At 39.6% G+C, this 22,582-nt stretch overlaps 1 protein-coding gene across 11 annotated transcripts in view; it reads left to right on the forward strand.

Moving 5' to 3' along the window:
- The window catches only part of FHOD3 (formin homology 2 domain containing 3), a 383,220-nt gene that overhangs the window by 285,521 nt on the left and 75,117 nt on the right, over nucleotides 1-22,582 (forward strand). For 8 of the 11 annotated variants that reach the window (XM_051610566.1, XM_051610567.1, XM_051610573.1 and 5 more), the window contains 4 exons: nucleotides 845-970; nucleotides 14,070-14,204; nucleotides 17,537-17,587; nucleotides 21,765-21,979. In XM_051610566.1, the coding sequence (XP_051466526.1) occupies nucleotides 845-970; nucleotides 14,070-14,204; nucleotides 17,537-17,587; nucleotides 21,765-21,979 (527 nt within the window). The remainder of the gene's footprint in view (nucleotides 1-844; nucleotides 971-14,069; nucleotides 14,205-17,536; nucleotides 17,588-21,764; nucleotides 21,980-22,582) is intronic. The other 3 variants (XM_051610569.1, XM_051610571.1, XM_051610577.1) reach the window with 1 other exon arrangement.

A 22,582-nucleotide genomic window follows, 5' to 3' on the forward strand; every position in this document is an offset into this window, starting at 1 on the left:
TGGTTAAAAGGAACAGCAAAGCAACACAACTGCCTTTTCTATTCAGTACGGGAGCCAGGATCAAAACTTTGATAAAGGGGACTCTGGGGAAGTGGCTGTTCCAGGAGTCCTGGAAACAATTTCTCTTTGATCAGCAAACTCATATTGAATTCAAGCAGCTTTGGGTTGTTATTTTTTTTTTAATGGAGGGAATGACTGGTAGAAATTCCTAAAGCCTTGCTTCTGGAGACATGACTTTTTAACCATGGTGATTATTTTTTGCAGACATTGTGAGAAATGGCACATAATCTATGACTTACGTTGGGGGGAAAAAAAAATGCCACCTGCTTTAATTGAAAAGAATATGGATGCTTTTCATTTATAATACAAACTTTTGCAAATCATGGACGTCCATGTTCAGATCATGTCTCAGGAATGCTGCTGTTTTCCTTAATTTCACTACATGCAGATACTGCTGACATGGACTGATTTGGTCCCTTTTCTGATGGCTGAGTGTCAGTTCCATAAACAGCTAATAAATTTATATAAGTGAGCAGTAATCTAAGTATTACTGCTCAGAGTTGTCACTGGGGAGGACCATTCTAATCTCTCCATATTTTCCACACTGATAGCTCACGATATGAATGAAGTCTGTCCATGACATGGTTGATACTAAAATGAGATGATAGGTTGCATATTTTGAAGCTGAGATTAGAGCAATGTTTTCTGAAAGTGGATGTTTGAGAAGTATTGGGGTATGGAATCACGCCACCCCGTAAACCAGAGGACTTGCTGTTGCATGACTGCTTTCTGACGGATTCTTTCTGTCTCTCCCTTTCTCCTACTTCCCTTACCATTGCTGCAGATACAATAGCTACAACAGCAGCTCTTACTCTTCTCCACGACCTTACTCTGGAGCGAGTGCCCCAACAACACCCACTTCTCGATATGGGACAACACTCTCGCCACCTCAGGAGACGAAATCTGACAGGTTTGTAAATTAATCAGTGTTTTGACAGAAGTTTCTTTATAAACAGGATGAAGGAGGTAAGTGTAAGCTGTTCTGAATGGGTACTGGAAATATCTTGTTGTCAGATCTTTTCTAAAGTTGGAAAGACAATTTACAAAAATCTAAACATGTTGATTTCCCACTCATTCTCAAACCTTTCTCTGACCTGGTGTTAAGGGCTGGATGCATTTCCATCCCACTTCTACTTAAATGGATAAAACAGTTTCTTCACGCATAGGTACGTCTAAATATTAAAAAAATAATTAAAGCACATTTTCTTTCTTTCCATTTTTCAAAGTAAATTCAGACATGTATTTTCACTTCTATCATCTTAAATCAACTATAAAATCTTGGAAATGTGCTTAGCTAAAAATTTCCACGGAAATGTTTTTGTCCTTCCTTGAAAATACATTTTGTATCTCATTCTATCAAACACTACTTCCTCCAAGCTCAAAATCAGTCCATCCCAATGAGAAGGAAATCAAGTACAGGAGGTAGGAGACCTGCATGAATCAGCAGAGGTCTTCTGGAAAAAATTAAAAGAAAGAATAAAATTTACAGAATGTGGAAAATAGGTCTGGCAACTTTGGAGGAATAGAGGAATGTTGTAAGAGAATGCAGGGATGCAGTGAGGAAAGTTAAGGCCCACCTGGAACTGAAGCTGATGAGGAGCATCAATGACAATATGAAAAGTTTCTTCCAGTACATCAATAAAAAAAGGAAGAACAAGGGAAATGTAGGCCTCCTCACAAATGAGGCAGGTGACTGATGACACAGGGAAGGCAGAGTTATTGAATGCCTTCTTTGCTTCAGTCTTCACTGCAAAAGCCAGCCCTCTTAAATCCCAGACCCCAGAGTTAAGAGATAAGGTCAGGAGAAAGGAAGACTTACCCTCAGTAGAGAAGGACCAGGTTAGAAGCCACTTAGCCAGACTGGACGTCCATAAATCCATGTGCCCTGATGGGATGCATCCACTAATTCTGAGAGAGCTGGCAGATGTTTTTGCTGGGCCACTATCCATTGTCTTTGAGAGGTCATGTAGAACAGGAGAAGTGCCTGAGGACTGGAGGAGGGCTAATGTCACTTCAGTCTTCAAGAAGGAGGACCCAGGGAACTACAGGCCGGTTAGTCTCACCTCTGTCCCTAGGAAGATGTTAGAAAAAATTATTCTGGATGTCATCACAAAATATGTGAAAGAATGTCATTGGAAGAAGTCAGCATGGATTCACCCAAGGGAAATCATGCCTGACCAACCTAATTGCCTTCTGTGACATCATTACTAGCTCGCTAGATGAGGGGAGAGCAGTGGGTGTTATCTACCTTGACTTCAGCAAGGCTTTTGATACTGTCTCCCATAACATCCTCATTAGGAACCTCAGGAAGAGTGGACTTGATGAGTGAACAATGAGGTGGATGGAGAGCTGGCTGTGTGACAGATCTCAGAGGGTGGTGCTCAACAGATCAGGGTCGAGTTGGAGGCCTCTAGCCAATGGTGTTCCCCAGGAACCAATACTCAGTCTGGTCCTGTTCAACATGTTAATCAATGATCTGGACAAGGGGACAGAGTGTAACCTCAGCAAGTTTGCTGATGTCACAAAACTGGGAGGGATGGCTGACACAGCAGAGGCCTGTGCTGCCATTCAGTGTGACCTGGACAGGCTGGAGAGTTGGGCAGAGAAGAACCTCATGAGGTTCAATAAGAGCAAGTGCAGGGTCCTGCACCTGGGAAGAAAGAATCCCAAGCACCAATATAGGTTAGGGGTGGATCTGCTGGAAAGCAGTTCAGAGGAGAAGGATCTTGGAGTCCTGATAGACAGTAAATTATCCATGAGCCAGCAGTGTGTCCTTGCTGCCAAGAAAGCCAATGGAATCCTAGGTTACATAAAGAAGAGTGTGGCCAGTAGGTTGAGGGAGGTCATTCTCCCCCTCTACTCTGCCCTGGTGAGGCCACAGCTGGAATGCTGTATCCCATTCTTGGCTTCTCAGTTCAAGAGAGACAGGGAGCTACTGGAGAGGGTCCAGAGGAGGATAATGAAGGTGACAAGGGGACTGGAGCATCTCTCCTATGACGAAAGGCTGGAAGTGCTGGGACTCTTCAGCCTGGAGGTGAGAAGGCTGAGGGGAGCCCTTATCAGTGTATATAGGTATCTAAAGGGTGGGTGCAAGGAAGATGGAGACAGGCTCTTCTCAGTAGTTCCCAGTGTCAGAACAATGGGGAATGGGTACAAGTTGGAACATAGGAAGTTCCATTTAAATATGAGGAAAAACTTCTTTACAGTGAAGGTGACGGAGCTCTGGAACAGGCTGCCCAGGGAGGTTGTGGAGTCTCCATCTCTGGGGATACTCAAAACTTGCCTGGATACAGTCCTGTGTGATGTGCTCTAGGTTATCCTACTTCAGTGGGGAGGTCCCTTCCAACTCCAGCGATTCTGTGATCAAGGGCAAAACATTTCTTGCTGTAAGCAAAGCAAACTCATACTAACCTATCAGCTCAATTAAAAAATAAATAAATAAATAATAAAAAAATTAGCCCCACATCAGCAACCACAACAAAAAAAGCAGTATTTTGAATGATCAAAATACTCTTTTTAATTATGTGAGGTACTAGGGACAGAAAAAAGGTATTAAAATGTTATGGATACATGAAAGAAATTTCTTCTTAAAAAGAAATTTGGACCACCAGAAATTAACTGAATGTTGCAACCTGAAAGTAAATGACAGCTTCAAAGGATGCCATGCTGAGTTTAAGGAGGAAAAGTAAAAATGTATAATTATTTTAATTAGTATAATAATTTAATTAATTCATTTCTAATTAGGCCAATTGAGTGCTGGATTATTTGTTGCCACACTGGCCTCTAATTATTAAAAATTCCATCTCTCACCCTTTTTTAAAATTGAACTCTATATTCCAATTATTTTTTATTAATTATTTTTTAAATGCATTTATATATGTTAGTGTGTGTATGAATATGTGTTGGAACCTACCTAATGCCTCACATCCTTTCCAGTCTACTACTTAGAATGGTTCAAATCAGGTTTTTCTAAAGGACAAAGGGTAATGGATCAAAACTAGAAGTGGGTAGATTTAGGTTGGACATTAGGAGGAAATTCTTTAGTGTGAGGGTGGTGAGACACTGGCACAGTTGCCCAGGGAGTTGGGGAAGCCCCATCTGTGGAAGTGTTCAAGGGCAGGTTGGGTGGGGCTCTGAGCAACCTGATCTAGTGGGAGGTATCCCTGCCCGTGCAGGGGTTTGGAGCTTGATGATCTTTATGGTCCCTTTCAATTCAGACCATTCTATGATGAGTCTATTCCTAGTCACGAGGTATTGATTTAATACTTTTTTTGCAAGTAATTACATTAAGTTTATCTGCAGAGAAAGGCGTTTTTTTCATTTGCTCATCTTCCTAGAGTAACTTGCTTTGACTTGTCTTTCCTAATCTGGATTAAATTATTGTGGTGTGAAACTAATAAAAAACTAAAACCCAGCATTTTCACCCCTGTTTGCCCTAGCAGAATACGTGCAAGATAAGTAAGAAGTAAAGGTATCCTGCTGTTTTTGAAATTTCAACTTTCTAAACCCCTTCTGTTGGAAGCTTCTGGTTGCTACTGCAACAAACAAATCCCAAAGTGTTTGAACACTGAAATGGCTAAAGATGGTTGAGCCTGTCCTGTAAGAGGTTGATGGTGCTGGCCCTGCTCCAGTGAAGGAAGCAAGCTTTCAGTGCAGCATGCACATAAGTGCGTTGCTGGTTTGGAGCCAAAATGTTTTGGCCCCACAGGATGAAGCTGTAAAATTTGCAGATTCATGGAGAGCCAGGCCAGAGGGAACCTCTGTGATCATCTGTTGTGACCTGTAATGGGTCTCACAGAAGCTAAATGAAAGCCCCCTGTACCTTCACATATTTTCAAGTGGCAGCACATGACTTCTGGAAAATATTTTAGTATTTATCATCACTCTTAGGAAAATATTTCCTGTTTTGGAGGCTGGTTTGTCTAGCAACATCTTCCAGCCATTACACCTCATTCTGCTTTTCTCTGTGATGCTGGAAAGTGCTCTGTCTTCAACTAACAGATCTCTCTTACATGTTTTATTTGAACACAGTCGTTGGAGTTGCATCTGTGTCCTTCCTTCAGATCACATTTACCACTTTCCACCTCACATAATAAAAATCCTCTCAAATTTAAACAAAATTTGCAGCTTGCTATTCATGATAGTTGAATTCACTAGGATTTCCACACTTTTCACAGGCTTTTGTCAATGGTGTTTGTCTTAGATTATGTAAACATTATTTCCTACTTTGTGATGGTAAACATCTTCAAGGTTTCAAACACAAGAAAAAAAAAACGTAAAGGTGAGGGGGGGAGAGAAAGACACTTGATAAGAAGCAGATGCTTGTCTATGATTATATCTGAGGTGAGTTTTCTGCTTTCAGCTTGTTGTTACAGTTATCCAAGGACTCCACAGAAAGATTCCTGTCTTTTATCATGCAAGGAAGATCTTCAGATCAGTTCCTGGTACTGTTTTTCTGACCTTTGAGAATGAGGAGGAAGGAAGAGGCAGCATTTAGAGCAATGCCCAGCAAAACGATTCATGCTCTATTCAGTTACCCTGACAGGCCTTTCAAACCCTTGGCTGCGTTGTGCTTGTGTGGACAAGAGCTACAACTTAAGTGGAAAGAAGCAGTGCGGTTGACGTTTTGACATTCATACTTTTAAAACTCTCCTTGGCTAGGATCAGTAGGGAATCTGAAGGACCCACATAATTCAGTGCAAAAGTAACTAGATTTTCTTTTTTGAAATCCACATAATGTATATTTCTGATTGTACAGCAGAGAAAAAGCTTACTTGACTGTTTCTCAGTTTCTAAATTCAGCTGCAGGCTTTTGCCAGCTTCTTGCTGCTGTTCCCTCTCATTTCTCTGGGTCCCCTGTGGAGGGCCATGTTTCTGAAGTGCATATTGCAGCCATGGGTATCCTGCTGAAGGACAGCAAATTGCAGGGCACTTTCTATTCAGCCTGTCTTGGGAGAGAAGACAGGGTATATTAATTCTCTCTTGTCTGTCTTGTTGTGAAAGTCATTCCTAATGCAGAAGTATAACCCAGTCCTCCTTTTTTTCAGCTGCCAAAAACTGCTTTGCTCCTAAAATGTACTCCTCCTACTTTTCACGACTGAAATCAGCAATTAACTCTCTCCCGGTTCCCAAAGGAAAAAATAAATGTATCCATCTCCTTTTCTTAGCCTCATAAATTTTGCTGACATAGGGGAAGAGCAAGACATGTCTGGAGCACACCAGGAAGAAAAGCGTTTTTCTGTACCATTGACTTGCTGCTTTACCTGAGGGAAGAAGGTGTTGTAAGATTCCCCCTTATGTCCATTCCTTGTGCTCACACCTAGGATATTTCTGCCTAGGCAAAGATTGCCTCCCTAAACTTCGCATCTGAGATGGTCACTGAAATTGAAAGCTGCAGCCTGGAATCTGTAGCTAGACAGCAAATTCATTACTTGCAAAGCTTCACACCCCCTCAGAGTGTGCTTTTGGTGGTGAAATTGTTGGTCATGGCCATAGTTAAATGAGACCCTGAAAGCATCTGACTTTGAAGGCAAGAGCTCCTGATTTTGGCTTCAGCTTTAATTCATTCTTTTGCCAGCAAAATATTCTTTGTCTCCTGCTGTACATTTGTCAAGGTAGGTTTCTTCTGATATGTTTGTCAGGAGGCAGTTCCCATTGGGCTTGACTGTGAAACATCAGTGCAGATAGCCTAGCTCAAGAAGTCTTCGTCACAAGGCACTGTGTACTGAAGTAGCAGGAGTTCACGGTCCCCATTCTCTTGCCTCTATCTGTTAAATCAAATGTCAGAAAGTCCAGCTTGCAAACCTCCACTTCTGGATTCTCTTGGCCAGTCACTGTGAACTTAGTCTCCACCTCTGGCTGGTCCCTCAGAAGTTCTTCCAAATCTCCGAGCTTGGTAAGGGCCTGCTATGGTGTTTGCAAATTATTTGTGTTTGATGCACTCTCCAACTTCTCCAGACTTAGAAAATAGTCTTAAGAAAGGAGAAATACTTTTCGTATCCCTTAACCTGGTCTCTGTCTTACTTGCTTTATTATCTACAGCACTACTTTACCTTGGGCTCCTGTGATGCAGGACTTCACTATTGAGTGATCATCTCCATATTCTTATATATCTTTTAAAGGAAATGTGCCTTCATGCATTTATTTCTACAACAGGTGCACATAGACATTGAGATGAACATGAAACATGATTAGATTATAGGTGATATACAGTGCTTTTAAAGACTTTAAACACCGTACCTGAAGTATAAACATAAAGAGCAGCATCGTTCTGTAAATACTGTACTTTTGAGTTGTGTTTCCTCTCTAGTTGCTTGAAACAGTGATTTTCTGGAAATCTGGTGGGTTTTTTCAAGTTTATGTCTCTTAAAAGTATACAAACAAACAAAAAAACTGCCTGAGATTGCTAAACAGCCTTTTAGTTATACTTTCTACTAAAATTACAGGTCCTGGTAATTGGCAACACCAGGGAGGTGCTGCTGGATGAAGTTTCTTGGCAGGTTCTCTAATTTTTCTTTTGTGTTTGTTTGTTGTTGTGGGTTTTTTTTTATTAGCCATCTATCACTATTCTGCACTCTGGAGTTACCTTACTCCAGCTGTTAAGCACTAAATGAAACCAAGAAACCTATAAAACAAAACCCACTATACAGCCTACAAAGCTGCTGCTCTCCAAGAACAGCTCCTCTTTCCTTGGCTTTCTACTGTTTCTGCTTCGGCCATCTTCTCTGTGTCTTAATATGTATTTCTGGGATCTGAGGCCAGAGACCACGGCTATTTTTTCTTGTGTTAAATGCCAAGAACATCTTTCACTCTGAATAACATAATGAGGAAGGGATAGCTTGGTAGTTGATAATAGCGGCCCAGGGCAAAAGCCTCAACTTTATTGCTGAGATGTTAAGAGGAAAAGCCACCTTAGGAATTACTTCATGATTTACAATTTGGGAACCAGTCATGGCTTACACTGGCTTAGCTGCTTGTCAAACTACTGTGTAAGCAGTATTGTTGATTGCAGCTTTGTAGGCTTCAGCACAGGGCATATGTTTAAACAGGCAGCATGAGGCGGGTTACGGTCTCACACTGCAGCCTGTTGCTGGCTGAGCACGCAGTGCATGGTGCTGATGCTCAGGGGACACGTTCCTTAGCCTGGATCTATGGGAAGGGGGAGCTCTGCAAGCCACTTCCAGGCAGTTTGTGACTTGGATGAGGATGAGAAGCCACACACTGGAGAAAGACAGAAACACAGTGTAAAACCTGTGCATGTCAGTCTGCGAGATGAGCGGGTATGTAAGGAGTCCCTGTGCATTGCCCTGGCTCCGCATAGCTCTGCCCCACTGTAGCTTTATTTTATATAGCCCCTCAGGCCAGCTAAAAGTCTAATGTTGATCAAGTCTTCTCTTGGTCATTCTCAAATTTCTTTCTCAAAGGAAGCATTAGTCAGTAGTTTTATCTCTCAATTTTGTGTTTATTTTTGAGAGAAGTTTTGTAAAGATTCCTCAAGTAATGTTTAGTCTGTTTGCAAAATCTTATATCAACACGCTTTTGAGTTTGCCTTGTCATGTAGGGAGACATAACACACGGAGAGTTTCTTTAACTGTGAAAAGCAATATGGCTCTTGGCAGCTTTGCCTCCTCTTTTGTCTCTCTTTAAGCTGGAAAGCAAATTTATTTTGTTAAAGCCAAGAGACATTTAGAGTTACTCAAGGCCTGAGTAGGAGCTACCAACTGCTGTTCTCTCTGTGTAGCATTCTCATGACTGCTGGAGCAGGAGCACTTTGGAAAAATGGGTAATTAGTGCTTCCTTATTAAGGTTATTAACAATCCTGACTCTTGTTATATTAAAGAAAATCCTGAATATTAACCTTATGACCTAAAGGGATTTCCTCTCATAACTCATCTGTTAATTTTTTTTAGCTCCTAAAAATACACATTTGTATTTTGTATTCTTGCTATAGGAATCCGCTTCCATTTAGCAAATTTTAAAAATTCAACTAAGGGAGGAAAATGCAGCCACAGTAGAAGGGTATTTCAGAGTTAGTGGGAATAAAACAATTTTGCTGTAATAAAGTAGCTTCCAGTAAGACAGATTTTCATCAATTTTCAACAAGAGTGGAGTAATTTAGGTTGCATATTCACAATGTATATAATCTGTGATGCAGTATTGTCAGAAAACTGCAAGTACTTGCAAAAAAGTGTGAGATACCTTGTCTTCCTGGGCTTGTGTTTTTAATAATGATTGCTAATTCACTGTTCAGTAAATGCAGTAGGTCAGGTTACCTGAATTTATATTCAGAAGAGTTTTGGCCTGCAATAAAACTTTTTGGTGATATCCTCTGCCTTGTGTATATTTTTGTTGCCTCCTTTTTCCTTTTTTTTTTTTTCCCTGTTCTTTGCTCTTTCCTACTTTTTTCCAGCAAGGTAAGTAACTAACAATGTTTTTTGTCCCCAGATCCTGATGCCAAGGTGTGGAGCTATCCCCAAATCCCCAGACTTAGACGTATTCTTGCTGTGTGTTTTCTTTCTAGAATGAGAGTGTAATAACACAGCTCATTTAGCTTTTGCTGGTTTTAACAGCAGGCAGGACAAAGCTTCTCTTAATATTTTTGTATTAACAGACCATTCTTAATAGCCTTGCATTCTCTACAAGACTAAAAATAGTCAGAGTAAGTGTTCTTCTGGATTATATTTGTGGAATTGAACAAATGGTTGATATTACCAGCTGGTAACATATGACATCAACATTAAAATGCTGGCATGTATTAGCTATAACCCCATTTTGTGAGTGATCACTCAAATGCTTTCATTGAATGTTCACATACACTTTTCTGCTAAAATCTCTTACTACCTTTGATTCAATGCCAGGTGTGGGTTTTTTTAGCCTTTTACCTGTTTATGTTTTTTAAAAATGCAGCCTAAGTAAGACTTAAATATTCCTGAGGCCTCACTGTACTGTCACCCTTCAAACAGCATCAAAGCACCAAAATTACCTGAAGACTCAGCCCAAGCCTTCCCACCAGCTGGTTTTGTCATTCGAGTTACCATTTGCAATTCCAGTGATTTCAGCAAAAGGGAACATTTTCTTAAAGCCTTATTGCCAAAGGGGTATAGGGAAAAAAATCCCCATCTTTTACAGACAAACCAAACACCAACAAATCCCTTCTCAAATTGTTTAGAATATTTGAGGAAAACCTCCTACTGCTTGCCTTTCCTACTGGCTGTTGTACAGGTTTGTACACCCTGAAAGTAACACCTGTTACCTCCAGGTTTAGTTTATGCATGTTTAGCAAATTACAGATAGAATTTACTAGATATTAAAATCTGCTCATTTACAGTTGCAGTTCACATTAAATAGAGGATTGTTGTACCAAAATACCAGCTGAGCATTGGAAAGTGTTTGATAACAACAGTGAAGTTGTGAGGTTATGAGGTTTCATATAGCAAATGGTTTCAGCGTTGGTGTGAGTGTCATCTTCTCTGAGGGGACATGTGTCTGGTCAAGTGGGCTGCATGCTGCAGGGTCTAAGCACTAAGTGAGCATTAACTCAGCAATATGAGTAATGTTTCTTTGCCTGTTTTCTAAATATAACTCTTGGACCACTCTTTCAGGAAAAATTTCTTACTGAAAGAGTGGTCAAACATTGGAACAGGCTGCCCAGGGAATCAGGAGTCACCATCCCTGAAGGTGTTAAAAAAATGTGGCACTTCAGGACATAGTTTAGTTGGCATGGTGGTGTTGGATTGATGATTGAACTTTATCATCTTAGAGGTCTTTTCCAACCTTAATGAGTCTATGACTTTCTAAAACCCAAAGTCTGACTATTGTATTTTAGGAAGTCAGTGCCACACAAGGAGTCAGCTGGCCATATTCCTGTTTGTTTAATGATAACCTGTTTCACCAGAACTTTCTCACAGCTTTGTCTGTTAGTTTTGACCATTTCATGCAATGAACTGTTTTATGGAAGCCCGGAACTGTCGCATTTGGGACAAACTAATTGAATCAGGTTAGTGTGTGCATGCTATACTGTAGCTTGTAACTCAGCTGAAGTATGAACTCATAAAGTAGCTGGTGGGAAATACCAAGTTTTGGCTAGTTATTATTGATTTGAACAGCTTCCAAGAGGTGGCAAACTAATAGGCATTGGCTTTTTTTCTGGCTGTATTGACTGTGGATCTTTTATTCAGACTGTGCGGCTGGAGTTCATACATTTGAAAATTTTAGCCATGTGAGCAACGCTAGCCAAGCTGTGCTGGATCAAACCTCCAAATTGGCATGTAGAGACATTTTGCTACCAGGGTCAGATTAGAATCCTGTCTGCAGGACTGAGTTGCACATCTCCATATGATTGTCCTATAATCCTGTGGATAAGAAGATGTATTTACTATGTCGCCCTGAAGAGCTTAGTTAGAGCTGAAGGTTTCCAACCTGCTAGATGCTACAATCATTCTTTTGGTCTCTCAGCATCACCCCATCCTTCCCTTTAATTTTCCTTCAGTTTTTATTAAGTCATAACTTCCTTACATTAGGATGGGGTGGGATAGCAAGCTAAATACGCAGAACAAATTCAAGCACAGACATGATAGGGACCCTCTTTTTGCATCTCTTCATGTTTATTTCCAGATGTTTTCATGTGGAGGCACTATCCAGTTTTCTCCTTCCTAGAGCAATATCTGATTATATTCCTGACCTTGTTGCCATGAATTTTCAAGCTACCACAGGGATGGAGCTCTAGCTCTTGAATCTTAGCACAGTGGTGCCAGTGTTTATGCTGAGAGCTTTCTCTTGTGACGTGCACTAAAAGATCGTAAGTTAAAATGAATTTAAAATATGTTTGAGGGAAAATTCACCAGAAGTACTTAACTGTCAGGGTTCAGGGATATTTTTTCCCCCTTTTCTTAGTGCTGAGGCATATTAGAGATTTTTTATGGTTTTGAGAGTGATCCAGCATTGATACTGTAGCTCTGGAGGAGTGCCAGCAGGGAGGCTTGCAGAATATCAAGTTTTATACCATCTTATGTAATGTTTATGCGGGTGGGATATGACATATTGAAATTCAATTTATTGAAATTTTATTCATACTGCCCTGCTGCCAGTGGGGCTGAATGGTTATGTTTCGTGGCGTTCCTGCTCACACAGACATAGACTCTCCAGGATGATAGGTTTGTGTTGATGTTTGTTTTCTTCTGCATCTATTTTCACTGGTGAATTTGTGCTGTTATACTAAAAGTCTACATTGTGCAGCCATAGGCATGTAAATAATAAGGAAAAAGGTCTGAGTTCTAAAAATAACAAAAAATTATTCAGGTTTGCATTCCTGGTTTGGGAACCTTCGTTTAGACAGGGTTTAGTTTCTTTTCAGAAAAGGCAGGATCTATTTCTCTCATTAATCCTTTCATTGCAAAACTCATGTTACAACAATGCACAGAAACCAGTCTATGTGAATTATGTCTTTTTGATTTTATCAGTCTAATTCTATCAGTGTGGATACATCTACATCTGTATAAAGCTTCCCTGTATAATAGAGATCTCTCCTGTCCAAGAGAGAAAAATAGATGTGTTTACTCTCAGGTCAGTTTCTTGCCAAGATAGAGGTTGGTGGTACCAATACCACCAAGTTGTGGGAAGAATGTATGGGAGGAGCCACTTTCCTAGTCCAAGTACTACTACTTGCAGTAAAAAAAAATAAATAAATAAATAAATAAAATGTGTCAAGACCAAACTATAAATTAATATAAATGTAACTTTTTAGAAGTGTATTTACTGCTTGAAGCTGTTTCATCTCAAAGAAAAAAAAATATTTATATATTTGAAAATACTTTATTGTAGAGGCTACAATTTCTGAGCAGAAAAAGTCCCGCTCTTTTGGCTGGGCATTTATTTGCCTTATCTCATGCATCTTAGCAGCCTCCTGAAATACAGCTGGACGTTTGATATGCATTGTTGGTGGGAACACTGAGCCTTCTTTATTACAGTAACCAACTATGGAGCATCCCACTCCTACTTATGGGCAGAGGACTGCAGAGAAAGTCCCCTTTTGGATTAATTCATGCTTAGCCATAAGGCAGGTCGTAATAAAGTGTTCATTTTATTCACTGTGGACAGAACAAGAACAATTGGCTCTAAATGGAAAAAAAAAAATAATAGGCTAGACAGCAGAGAAACTTTTCTGGCTGGTGGGGTTAGTGAAGCACTAGATGGGTGTGGGATGTCTATCATTAACAATTTTTAAGGCAGATCAGGCTAACAATTTTCAAGAATGTTTTGAGAAGACTAAATCCTGTCCTGGGCAGGATATAAAAATGGCTAATCTGTTCTTTTCCGGTCCCACTCTAATTTTTGGTAACAATTTTTATGCCATTTCATTATTGTCACTAACTGTGTTGTCTCTGTGTATTTTACTGATATGTTCATGTATGTGATTTGTTTTACTCTTGCAGCACATGCAGCAAGGAAATAATGGTAACAGATTTTATTAACACATAAAGGAAATATACGCACCTACTTCAAATTCTGAAAGACATTATGATATCTTCTTTTGGTTTTCTTTATATAGGAGTCTCTGGTATTTGTGACAAATCTGTTTTTAGGATCATTGCATGACATGTTTGGAAAGTGCTAGATATTCAAGCTTTTTTCTTCTTCTTCAAAATTTCAAATATCCATTACAGGATTCAGCTTTTCAGTTACCAGGACCATACAGTACCAAAAAAAAAAATAAAAATACAATATTACTCTTGAAATAGACTGAAGAATTCTTACATTTATTTTATTTGTGCTTCAGTAATCTGGCAATTTAAGAAGCCTATCCTATCTGTGTCATTCTTAAGATAATCACAGTATCTAAAATCAAGTTAGCAAGAAGATACTTAGCCAGTGCTTTGAAGCGCCTGTACATAAATATTACCATGTCATTCTGTTGGTTGGGATTATGTTACTTGCTGAATGATTGCTACTCATTTTTTGCCAGTATAATCAATAAAAGTGACACTGAGAAAGCTGATCTTCCTTCTCTGCAGGCCAGCTTTGGGTGGTCTCCTTACATCATCTTTTCGGCAGCACCAGGAGTCCTTGGCAGCAGAAAGAGAAAGACGACGTCAGGAGAGAGAAGAAAGGTTGCAAAGGATAGAACGTGAAGAAAGAAACAAATTCAAGTAGGAATCAAATTTCTCTTAGTTTGTTATTTTCACATGTGATGGATTTGTGAATCATTGAGATATTCAATTGCTAAATAATTGAATTGATGAATGGTTCAGATGTCTCTTTAGATATATTTCTTTATCTAAGTAACTTAAGAACTGATGCATTAAACACATCCTGATGAAATTTAGCATTTAATAAACAAGCAGTTTTTTAAAGACAGCTATGTACTTCCAAATTAGACTGACTAGAGATCTGCAGAGGCCAGGTTTTATTGGCTAAGATACTCCTCAGAGTGTAATCTCAGTGAGGCATAGGGTTTGAAGATGAAACAGTGGGAGGAAGGTATCAAGAAGGGTGGAAGGAACATCAATGAGACATCTTTTTGCTTCTATGTTCTGCGAAGTAAGTGTGTTTTGCTGTCTTGGGATATACAGAAGTGTTTTTAAACTGCTTTCCTGCACATTTGTCGCTTCCTTCTGGAAAAAGCAACTCACAGAATGTAGTTACCAAAATTATTGCTCAGACCATGGCCAGACAAAGGCCCCAGCTGAATTAACATCTGAAAAAGTGTTGTGTGCTGTGGGATCCCAGGGAGCGCTGAGGATAGTAAGAGACAAGCCCTCTTTTCCTGTTAAATCCAGGCCTGGAAATCCCAGCACAGGCATCAGCAAAGACTGCAATGAGCTTAGGATAGATAAGGAGCCTATTCCTCATGTGGTTTTCCTGCAGTCCAGAGCATGCACACTAAGAAACCAGTTGGCTTCCTCCTACAGAGGAGTGAAAAGTAAACATATTTTTAGTAGTTAGAAGACATAATGTAGTAATCTAAAGAATGGTAGGATAAATGTTTTGTAGCCTTAGGTTGGTATTTATGGAAAAGATTACACTGGGTTTCATACAAGCTTGTATATTAGTATGCAGGATTGCTATCACTGTAATCATCTCTTTAGAAAGAAGTGGAAAAGATCTGTGTCATAGTGAATTTGGGTAGAGGAGTAACTTAGTAGTCGTGGATTGGTTGGTTGGCTGAAGGACATAGTCTCCTGGCTCCAGAAGATAGCTAGTTTAGAAGAAAATGAGAGGCAGAGGGAAGGTGGAAGAGCACCATAATAGAATCTTTGGCAGCCAACAGCTGCCCAAGTTCTTCTGAAGCAGAAACAATCAGGTCTCAGTCTTCAAGCCTCTTCCAAAAACTCTCCCTCTAAGTGCTATCATCAGGCTGAAGCAGCCTGCCATGGACAGACAATATGATCTTGCAGAAAGGAAACTCCCAGACCAAAAAAGCCACCAGGACATTTGGCAGCTTGACCTGTTTGAGTAATAGATCTGCACATTTCACTAGGGTTTTACTACAGCAGTTGTTTTGTCACTCAAAGAGCTTCCTTGAAGTCCAAAAAACCAAATTATTTAAAATATTAATCTTCACCCCATTAGTACAGAGTCAGAAACTGGTTAACAAACATCATTATTATGTTGCATATTTAAGATGATAATTTTTCAATGCCCAGTGTTTTCATCTTCTAGATTTGAGTTCCCTGGTCATGTAAAAGTTACAACTTGAGTTTAAGTAGAGGGTCTCCAAAGCCACCAAACTTCACAGACAGGCAGCATCCCAGAGTGGATTAAACAGTCTGGCAGGAGGAGGATAAAGTCACAGCAAACAGTAACAGTCATGGACAGTTTCGTAAGAGTTCTTGGGATTACATTATCATATCATCAGTCTGGCTAGAAATCCAGTCTCTGAAAATGTATTTTTGATTAAAAATAGCACTTGCAATTCAAAGTCTTTAAACTTGTGAGCAGTACTGGATTTACCATCATGACTCATTTGTTATCTCATTCCTTCCAACTCTGCCTCGAGAACTTTGCACTAGTTTCTGGCACCATTATTGACAAATTGAGGATAATTTAAAGGAGAGCATCACCAGTTGTGAAAGAGCTTGGTTTAAGGAGAGGTGTTAAAAACCTTCATAAGCTATTGCTAGTGAAAGGAATGCTTCACATATGAACATTTTTCTCAATAGAAGGACTATTGTACCTGTTGCATTTATAAAACAACATGTCCTAAAATATAAGGGTTATTCTTCAGCTGTAGGGAAGAGTGAAAGTTTTCAGAGGGGAAGAGTAATGTTTAAATTTGCCTACTGAAAAATTCCTAGAGGTTTGTTTTTTTTCCCCTTGGAGTTATTCCCATAGCTATTGTAATTCCAAAGAATACTCTGAAAATATATAACCAGCTTGGGGATTCCAAGGATGTGGAGAAAGCCTGAAACAGTAATGTATGTTCCATATTAATGGACATTTCTTAAAGAGCACATGCAAGCAGATGTTTGATAGCTATTAGTATAGTAGATGATAAGTAATTCGTTTCATGACAGAATATAAACAGAAAAAATAGTGGTTTATTCATAAATGGAGTAGTTCTGAAAATCTTTCTGGTACTCACTGGTTACACTGTGGAAGAATCTAACAGATAAGGTGAAAGTCTCATAAGTTTTGTTCACCAGATTAAAGAAAATATTAAAAATATATTGTTAGGATGTATCTTGCTGTGATATTGAGGCAGGCTGGACATGCACTGGGTTCTGCTGTGCTCTCAGTTAAATTTGCATCCACGTTTGTGGATGTAACAGGCCTGCCTGAAGTCGCAGTTCTCAGACATCTAGCAAAGTTGACTTGGCAAAAGCTAAATAGCTGAGTTACTTGAGGAGCTGTGGGAGGGGCAGCTAAGATGGAGGACGGTTTATATCTAAAAATCAGGGTGAGAAGTAAAAAAGTGAAAGGTTGTTACCTGTCTAATGATCCTTAATGACCGAAGATTTGTCAAGCTGAGTAATGCCAGTCTACTGTCCTGTTTCCAACTGTGGCAAGTAAAACACATTGAGGAGAGGTATATGAGAAAGAGGACGGATACGGTCTGTTCCCTGCCTTGGCCTAGCTGGCCAGGGGCATTCTAGACAGAGCAAATGAGGGATGGTTTAAATGCTACTAATGTGCCTGCTCATTATGGATGAGTCCAGTTTATTGTATCTCATTTCAGATACCAGGTTTCAAAATGTGCTTCAAATTCTTGACTTCTTGGTTTGTGGGGGGTTTTTTTGTAATTACCTGTAGTGAGCTTCTACTCAGGTGGTGTACACCTACCTGTAGTGTGTGCATGGGTAAGTGTACACACATACTTTACAGCCGTTTTTATAAAAACAAATAATTTTTGTCTACAACTGCCTTCATTGTTTCTGATCATCTCATTTGTACTGCTCTTGCTTTCTCCTACTGTATTTATACTTGGTACTTACCTTATTCTTCTGGTTTCCTCTGCAATTTACTGCAATTCTCTTTTTAGCCGCGATTATTTAGATAAAAGAGAAGAACTAAGACAAGCAAGAGAGGAGAGGTTTGTATATAACACATCCATCCTTCCCTTTGGTTGTTTGCACTTCCTAGCTTATTTACTGTGGAGCTGTCGTGTATTTACATTTTTAACTCTGCATGCATAGAACACTTTTATTCCAAAAGACTTGTATGAGAAAGCAGTTATTTCATTGAAGTGGAGAATGAAGTCCAGCTGTAAGCACAGCAATAAATGAAGAGCAGTGGGACTGGAATGCATAAGAATGATTGATGATCTATCTTTTATCTGTTTGTGTGGGAAATAAGCTTACTCCATTTGCCTCAGAAATTTGCCCAAATTTACAATAGTTATAAATTGAACAAGCCTGTGTTTCTCACCCAGTGGGTCCCAAGCTTTCTGGAGGGTCAGAAAAGGCAACTGAGGATAAAGGAAACTGGGGTCACAGGCATTGCAAAACTGCAGTTACAGGCTAATGGAAATGATTCTGACCCACTCCCAGCTTTTTTTTTTACCTTGCAGGGCCAAGTTTTCTATGCCAGTCTCTCTAAACATCAGGGAGTAAAATGACAGAGCATAGCAGTGTTTATCACTGGGGCATTGTTTTAGTTTTGTTTAAATAGTGTATTTAAAGGGACTGACCTTTTTTTTTCTTTTTTTTTTTAATCCAACTAAATAGTTTAGCAACTCTGGGCTAGGCTGGGAGCTAAGTGCTTATGAAAGCACATTTTTAAAGGAATACTTGACTGAAGACCTTTGCCCTTCAGTAGCTTCATCTCTACCTCCACTAGTAATTACGCCCTTGAGGGAGCTCTTGTTTTTACCTGGAAAATATGCACATTACTGAATAAATAGTAGATGAAAAATCTTCCAGATTGCTTCGGTTCTGCTTTTATGGTCCTCTAGAGATTAGTCTCTGGAGGTACTTTTGGATTGTCAAGAATTGGAGTTACATTATAAAAATAGGAGAGCAGCTATCTCAGAGATCATTGTGTTTCTGCCTTTTGGTTTCAGGGTTTTTTTGCTTTCTACAAAACCATCATACATGAGGCAGTTCTTTTCTGCAAACTAAAAGCTGGTCTATTATGCCTGAAATAGCTAATACTAAAAAATTATTTTGCCATCCCTAAGAGTATGAGAAGGTGGATGGGTTTTCCTTGGTCCTTCCAACTAAAATAAATACAAGTAGTTAAAACATTTTCTGAAATGAAACACATGTAAGCATCATATAAGATCTTAACTCAGTAAAACCTTTTTGCAGCAAGCATGCTTGTCAGAAAGATTCAAAACAAATTAAAAGCGATCTCTCTTTTTTTAAACAAACACCTTTGCACAAATGAAGTTGCATTTCCTATAGCAAGTTGCATGTTGACTTGTTTTAAGAGAATGCGTGGACTTAAAGAAAATCATATAGACAAGGTGCCAAAATCCTAATCAAAACCTACACTGTATACTTTTTCCCTGTCAGTTTGGAAAAGTAGGAAATAATATTGAGTATGTAGGAAAGGCACTTGTTTGTCTAAATTCTTTTAGATCTCTGGAGCATTCTGTGTACTATTACATCTCTCTGGAGCCACAGAGTACAGGTACCCACTTTTCCAGTGGCTCTGGAGTGGCCTTGGTATGAGGGAGAAAGATTCCTGCAGTTTCAAAGGGTCTGCGTGTAACTCAGTACCATTCATTTAATGTGTTCTTGCTGATTGATTATTTGAGACCTTCTTTACTTTGCTTGTTTGGGTATTTTCCCAGGGGTGATTTAAAAATAAGCCCAAGAAAGGTGAGCTCCTAAGCCATCTCTAGTCTGATTTACAGCTCAGATTTTCTCCACCCTGTTACTTTGTTGGTACATAAATATTTTAAGTCGCCCTTGGCACATTGCTCCAAGACCCAGAAAACTTGCAATGATATTTTCATCTACTTGAAGATGATAAATAGAGTGTCACATTTATGAGAAGTGTGGCATAGCTGTGATGATGTCTGCAAATTTCCATGAGGTAAAGGATTATGCCAATGTGTACAGAGGCAATGTGTGAGTCCTATACTGAAGGGATGAATTGCAGTGGAGGGATGGTAGCTAATCCTTTCCACTCTTCAGATTTTAGGCCTTCATGAGCCCTTTGATGCTGGCATGTATTCATTGTTAAGGTATTAGGCAGAAACAAACAAACAAAGTCATTTGTCAAGTGTGGTGTTAATAATGGATTCGTGAATTATTTTTATGCCTTGGTTAAGTTGCTGTAACTGCTTATTAGGCTTCTCATCTGATAACTAGTTATGCTAATGTCCTGCCATGAGAGTTGCTGTTCTGGTTCCCTTTTTTCTTTCACTACAATCAATGGGTAGATTTTGAGAAGGCACATCTTGATCATAGTCCTCTGCTTTGCTGGCTGACTGTGCAGTGCACAGCTACAGAAGCTAAAACATTAAAGCAGCTGAAAAAGAGCTAAGGGCAATAAAAATATTGTAGCTCCCCCTGTTATAGAAGAATCCATCCAGATCTTTGTTGTAGTCTGTTGGCAAACTGCAAAACTTTTCTCGGCGGCAGCCAGCTGGGCTGTACCTGTTTGAGCTGTGATCAATCTGAATGGCTCTTTATGAGCCTGAAGTCCCATCTGCTCCACTTCTGAGGAGGCAGAAGGCACAATACGTAAGTGACCAACGTCAGAAGAAGGACTGGCTTCATGAACTGTAACAAAACATTATGCAAATGCCAGTAAAAGGCTTTCTCCCCTATTGAAAAGGCAAAAATTATTCTCAAGAACTGGCTTCATGTTAGAACTGTAAACAGTTGCTATTTTATAACCATACAAGTATGTGGTTTGTTATATTTTCATCCAGAGTCTGTAGGGGTTCTTTTTCTTGCAGAATTTGTTCAAAGCTTGTGCATACCTCTGGAGGAATAAGAGAAAATTAGTTTGTTCTTCGTTATTGCCATTTGCAATAAAGCAAATTGCCTCTGAAAACACAAGGACTGCTCTTCAAAGACACTTTTCTATGCTCTATATGGATGTTTGCAAATGTGCATGCATGTGTGGCTACCATATGTACTAAGCATGTTTGTTACCACATATGGCTGACTTCTTTACCCTGCCTGCTTTAACACACCCTCATACACTAATTTGGGCTGTCAGTGAGGCAGAAGGGGGGAGGTGTTCCCTATTACAAAGTGTTTACAACAGTGGGTTGTAGGAGGATGACCACAGTGTTTCAGGGACATAGCAACAGACTTGATTAACCTGTTTAACAGTTCACTTGTGGGTAAGACAAACAGTCTAAAGCCTGATCCAGCTGTATTCATGAATTTATTCCTTAGCAAATAATAGTGGATAAAATTAGCAGACATCTGGAAGAGGCACATATTTCAAAGTTATTTTGGTCGAAATGTATAAAGCACACTGTGAAGAATATGATTGGTAGCTGGTCTTAATAAACAGTTAGTGAGTTCTGCCTGCCTAAAATGCAAAACAGATGTATCTTTGTTCTTTTAAAGTGACTTTGATGAATAAACTACATGTGACGTCAGGTCCAAGCTATTGGATGTCTGAGTCCGGCAGAGAAATTTTTTAGAATAAAAAAAAGAAAACTTTCCATTGTAGACTCTGGAGAGAACAAAGTGAATTCCAATGCATTGCTCTCAGAGCAAATAGAAGCAGGTTCAGAGACTTAAGATATTCAACCCAAACATTTATTATTGGTATTGTTTTCAGGGAGATCTGTTTTTGTCTGCTGCACTGAACCATTTTCCTCTCCTTGCAGCAAGTCTCAGACTTTGACTATTTGCATCAGTATTAAGGGGCTCTGGCTTTGGAGGCTCTTGATTTTTTTCTTTTTCTTTTTTTTTTTCCCCCTCCAGTTTTAGTTTTTGGAGAGGGAGGGCTGGGAGGAGGAAGAGGAGGAGGAGAGGGAGGAGGTGGAGGGTGAAAAGGAGGACAGACAAATGCTTGCAAAAGGAGAAGGACTATGCAGACACAATACTAAATCTAAGTACTCTCTAACTCTGCTGGTTTTTGCTTTTGTTTTGTTATGAGCAATTTAATATTTTTCAGGGCAATAGTCTTTGCTTTGGTGTGTGTTTTCTGGCAGATTGACCAGGCAGGCAGTTGAGCGCTGTACCCTTTGTGTTAGGAAGTCAGCTCCTTCTCTGCAGGTGTTTCATCCATAACCAAGCATCAGCCACAGACTTCTTTTTCTTTACGGAAACCCTCTGGAATTTAACTTTCAGATACAAATACTTGGAGAGGTTGGCAGCGGAGGAGTATGAGAAGGAGCTGAAGAGTCGGAGTGTAAGCCGAGGCAGAAGTGAGCTGTCCTTGAACCTGAGATCTCCTTCAGCCCCATCCTCACCTGTACCCAAGTGCACCAGCCCAGCATCCATAGAGTCCCAGGAAGAGCTGAAGACCCCTTCCACTCCTTGTGAGACCCCTCAGCCCTCAGAAGGTAAGTGAAAAGGGGGGCAGGCAAAAGACCGGTAGTTTTATCACAGTTTCTCTGGGCTAGGAGTGATTTCTGATGCATGAGTGCAAGAATGTAACTTCTGAGGTGTCAAAGTAAAGGGTCTTGTTATATTGTTTCGTGCTGTCTTCCTAAGTTTCCTCTTTTATTTCATAGATTTGGATGTCTTCTAGTCTATTCAAGCAAATAATGCACTGCTAATTGTTGCTATGATTTATATTATCATTGTCTGCTGCTATTAGAATGAAATAATTGGAAAATACAGCATACAGAGCATCATAATTTTAGCATCATGTTCCTTGTATATTAGAAGTTACTGAATACTAAACCAACAATATTCCTGCCAACAGATTTTGCTTATGTGGTTTCTGTGAAAGAAATGCAACAGATGAATGCCAAGATTATAATAACCTTCCAGCAGAGCACAGGCTGAATGGGACAAACAGAAAAGGTCTTGAATTGAAGGCAGGGAGGGTGTGTTGGTTATATTTAACACCAACAAAAACTCTTAAAATTGTAACACAAGCAGTAAAGGACTTAAAAGAGACCACAGACAATTAGTAAAAAGGAAAGTATAATTAGTGTTTG

The sequence above is a fragment of the Apus apus genome, chromosome 2 (assembly GCF_020740795.1).
Source record: "Apus apus isolate bApuApu2 chromosome 2, bApuApu2.pri.cur, whole genome shotgun sequence".
Lineage (NCBI taxonomy): Eukaryota > Metazoa > Chordata > Aves > Apodiformes > Apodidae > Apus > Apus apus.